We start from the raw sequence: 4583 nt of genomic DNA, 5'->3' as shown, positions 1-4583 counted from the left end.
AGAATCTCAGGGATAGTGCCCAGGTTCTGAGTTCAAGCACCAGGACTGGCAAAAAAATGTCTTATGGACTTCTCTGCCTGGGCTAGCTTCAAACCAAGATCCTCAGACCTTAGGCTCCTAAGTAGCTAGGATTACAGGCATGAGCCACCAGTACTGGCTCCTACCTTTAGGTGCTATGACTCAATTTGAGGTCAGAGGTATGTACCAGGCCTGCGGGAACGAGGCCCAGGGCTGGCCTTTCTCTCCCCCCACCTTTTTTTTTTAATAGACATTTTGTTCCATCTGATACTTGGAAAAAGTTATCATCTTCATCAATTTTATTTTTAGAATAGTTTTAAATCTTCAGAAAATTACAACCACAGTATAGAAAGTTCCCAGATGTCTATTATTCACATCTTACTTTATTCTTTTAGGAACAAGGAAAAAAATGACATCAGCCGATATTGTTAGTTAAATCTGGAACTAGAGACTCTTGCCAATGGTATAAGAAAGGAAAAGATAATCAGCAGCATAAGGATGAGAAGGAATTAAAACTTATTGCTGGCCAGGCGCCGGTGGCTCACGCCTGTAATCCTAGCTACTCAGGAGGCTGAGATCTGAGGATCTCGGTTCAAAGCCAGCCGGCCAGGGAAGTCTGTGAAACTCTTATGTCCAATAAAGCCACCAGAAAACCGGAAGTGGTGCTGTAGCTCAAGTGGTAGAGCGCTAGCCTTGAGCTGAAGAGCTGAGGGACAGTGCTCAGGCCCAGAGTTCAAGGCCCATGACCGACAAAAAAACAAACAAACAAACAAAAAAAACTTGTTGCTGACAAATTTGTTATTGCGCCTAAAAAATCAGCAGGATCAACAGAAAAAACATATAAGACTAATGAGAACATTCATCAATATGACCAGACACAAAAATCAGTACTATTAAACCAGGCACAGGTGGCTGACGCCTGTAATCCTAGCTACTCAGGAGGCTGAGATCTGAGGATCACAGTTCAAAGCCAGGCAGGAAAGTCCATGAGACTTTTTTTTTTTTGGTTGGTTGGGGCCTGAATTCTGGGCTTGGGCGCTGTCCCTCAGCTCTTCAGCTCAAGGCTTAGCACTCTACCACCTGAGCCACAACGCCACTTCCAGCTTTTTCTGCTTATGTGGTGCTGAGGAGTTGAACCCAGGGCCTCAAGCATGCAAGGCAAGCGCTGTACCACTGAGCCACCTTCCCAGCCCCTACAAGACTCTTATCTCCAGTTAACTACCAAGAAAGCCAGAAGTGGATCTATAGCTCAAGTGGTAGAGTGCTAGCCTTGAGCAACAAAGCTCAGGGACAGTTCCTAGTTCCTGAGTTCAAACCCCCAGGCACCCCCCCTCAAAAGAACATCCAAACTCTCCCATGTATTGCTGGGGTGTGATGAAAAGGCAGGGGGCACCCCGACCATGTCCCCAGAAACTCTCAGAGGAGCATCGCCCTCCAGGCCTGGCCTCTTCTTTCCTCATTTGCTTGCAGCTCGGAACTTTGACCTGCAAAAGTCTGAGGACATGCTCCGCAAGGTGAGCCCCTACAGCCACGCCCTGCCTCCCTGGGTCATACTCCAGACATCAGGCTTCTTCTTCCTTCCTCTTCCTCTCTGCATCACACCAGGCTCCTTCTCCTTTGTTATTTATTTATTTATTTTTGTCCCCATCCTGGAGCTTGAACTCACGGCCTGGGTGCTGTCCCTGAGCTCCTTTTGGTCAAGGTTAGTGCTCTACCACTTGAGCTACAGTGCCACATCCGGCTTTTCCTGAGTAGTTGATTGGAGATAGGAACCAGCTTGGGCTGGCTTCAAATCGTGATCCTCCGATCTCAGCCTCCTGAGTAGCTAGCACTATAAGCATGAGCCACCAGTGCCTGGCTTCCTTCTCCTTTAAACTCTCCCCCCTCCCCCCTTGCCCAGGGCTGAGGGGATGCTCAGAGGGGGTTTTGGTGGCCCTGGGACAGAGGGACTGACCTGCTGTCCCCAGATGTCCTTGGGGACCTTTGGGGGCAGGCAGACTCTTTATCTCCTGTCACCTCTGCAGCATGTGAAATTCCGGAAGCAGCAGGACCTGGACCATATTCTCACGTGGCAGCCCTCAGAGGTGAGCCCCCTGCCATCAAACACCCCTTTCTGGGTTCCTCTGCTCTTCATGTCCAGACACTTGTTGGGGGGGGGCGTCGAGGGGATGCGGTGTGGTGGGCCTGCTTGAATCCAACCCTGACCTGTGTGTCCAGGTGGTCCAGCTGTATGACTCAGGTGGACTGTGTGGCTATGACCATGAAGGCTGCCCTGTGTGGTTTGATATCATTGGGAGCATGGACCCCAAGGGTCTCCTCCTGTCAGCCTCCAAGCAGGAGCTGATCCGGAAACGCATCAAGGTCTGTGAGCTGCTCCTGCACCAGTGCGACCTGCAGAGCCAGAGGGTGAGCCGCTGGGGGAGGGGGCACCCACCAGGTGCCGGGTCTATCCAGAGGAGACTGTCCCCAGGACCAGGGAGGAGTCGCATCCTGCTTCCCAGCCTCCTCCCAGCTCTGGGCACTCAGGACTCATGGTAGAACATGGGTTTCTCCCACTATCTCTGTTTCTCTGAGCTGCAGGTGGATCCTTAGTGAGTCAACCTAACACCGGGGGTGCTGGCCTTGGTTTTATGATGCTAGACGCACGCCCTCTGGTGGACATCTTGTGCCATGACAGCATGAAATGGCTACTGGCTGACTCCACGGAACTCCTGTCATAAATGCTGGCTATAAAATAGGCCCTTACCAGCTACTTAGGAGGCTGAGGTCTGAGGATCGTGGTGGTTTGAAGCCAGCCTGAACAGAAAAATCCAAGAGACTTTTCTAAAATAATCAGCAAACAGCTGAGCTAGGGGCTGGGTTCAAGTGGTAGCACACCAGTAGAGCCAGCAAGCCAAGGAAGAGATCTTGAGTTTAAACTCCAGTATGAGGAAAGAATGTGTGTGTGTGTGTGTGTGTGTGTGTGTGTGTGTGTGTGTGTGTGTGTATTTGAGAAGAAAAATGGATTTCTACTAAATATGTACAGATTTTTTTTCTTGTTATTATTTCATGGGGAATATAGCATATCAGATAGCATGCACATTGTGTGAGCTATTATAACTCTTCTAGCAATTATCTAAGGTATACAGAAGGATCTTTGTAAGTTATATGCCAACACTGCAGTATCTTTATTTGAAGGAACTGAGTAGCTGTAGATTTTGGTGTCTGTGAAGGGTCTTGGAACTGACTTTGTACTATTGTACGCAAAGTCTCTGGAGAGTCTTGTATTAATTATGCTGTTAACTGATTCCAGAGAACAGTGTCAGCTAACCATGATGACATCCCAGGAACCTGCAGACACATCTAGGGCTCAGGACCTTGGGGTGCAGTGTCCCCTTACACCCTAAATGGTCTCCTTTGTATTGGGCTGCCAGGATTGCTGGTGACAAAGGGGGTGGAGAGAGGAACTCCAGCCTCTCCAGCCACACTCTGACAAATGCTCCTGCTCTCTTCCATGTAGCTGGGCAGGAAGATCGAGACATTTGTGATGGTGTTTGACATGGAGGGACTGAGCCTAAGACATCTGTGGAAGCCAGCTGTGGAGGTCTACCAGCAGGTGAGGTGGGGAGTAGGCGGGGAGTAGGCTATAGGCAGAAATGTCAATGGCCCCTAGGCCAATAGGGAGCCATGGCCCATGCAGCTTCCCGTACATGGAGAAACAATAGGGCCTCCAGGGGCCCCAGGGACCAGCCAGTGATGCTGGCCCAAGGAGAAAGAGGCTCAAAAATGATAAGATAAGAGCTGGGAATGTGAATTAGTGGTAGAGTATGGCTCAAGTGGTAGAGTGCTAGCCTTAAGCAAAAGAAGCTCAGGGCTAGTGCCTACGCTCTGAGTTCAAGGCCCAGGACTGGCAAAAAAAAAAAAAAAAGATATGACACTGAGGAGCAGGCAAATGCTCTTGGGAAAGGCCTCCTGTCAGCAGCCTTGGGGTGGGGTGCCCCAGAAATCTGGGGATCACAGGCATGACCAGACCCATTCTCCATTCACAGTTTTTTGCCATCTTAGAAGCAAATTATCCTGAGACAGTGAAGAAATTAATTGTGATTCGAGGTGAGCCCACGATTGACTTGATCTGAGGAGGGAAAGTGGGGGACAGGGTGAGGGGAGACACTACCTTAAGAGCTGATAGTTTTACCAAGCACCAGTGACGGCTCGTGGCTATAATCCTTGTTACTCGGAAGGCTGAGATCTGAGGATCATGGTTCAAAGCCAACCTGGGCAGCAGAGTCTGTGAGACTCTTATCTCCAATTAATCATTAAAAAGCTGGAGAGCTATGGCTCAAGTGGTAGAAAACTAGTCATGAGCAAAACAAGTTCAGGGACAGCACCCAGGCACTGAGGTCAAGGCCTAGTACTGGCATAAACACACACATGCACACACACACACACACACACACACACACACACACACACAGTTTCATGGTTTCTGAAATCATCCTTTTGTGGAAAACTGGTGACTTGTTTGATTTTTGTGTTTATTATTATTATTATTATTTTGGGTCCAGTCGTGGGCCTGAACTCTGGGC

At 49.2% G+C, this 4583-nt stretch overlaps 1 protein-coding gene across 1 annotated transcript in view; it reads left to right on the top strand.

Moving 5' to 3' along the window:
* The first annotated feature begins 1505 nt into the window (after nucleotides 1-1505).
* The window catches only part of LOC105984158 (SEC14-like protein 4), a 9411-nt gene continuing 6333 nt past the window's right edge, over nucleotides 1506-4583 (top strand). Inside the window, exons 1-5 of the mRNA XM_013014260.1 lie at nucleotides 1506-1532; nucleotides 2043-2102; nucleotides 2236-2424; nucleotides 3518-3613; nucleotides 4047-4107. Coding sequence (XP_012869714.1) covers nucleotides 1521-1532; nucleotides 2043-2102; nucleotides 2236-2424; nucleotides 3518-3613; nucleotides 4047-4107 — 418 coding nt within the window. The 5' untranslated portion in view covers nucleotides 1506-1520. The remainder of the gene's footprint in view (nucleotides 1533-2042; nucleotides 2103-2235; nucleotides 2425-3517; nucleotides 3614-4046; nucleotides 4108-4583) is intronic.

Source organism: Dipodomys ordii, unplaced genomic scaffold, assembly GCF_000151885.1.
Source record: "Dipodomys ordii isolate 6190 unplaced genomic scaffold, Dord_2.0 Scaffold23, whole genome shotgun sequence".
NCBI lineage: Eukaryota > Metazoa > Chordata > Mammalia > Rodentia > Heteromyidae > Dipodomys > Dipodomys ordii.
Note: the sequence above shows the minus strand (reverse complement) of the source record. Positions and strands in the feature narration are given on the sequence as shown.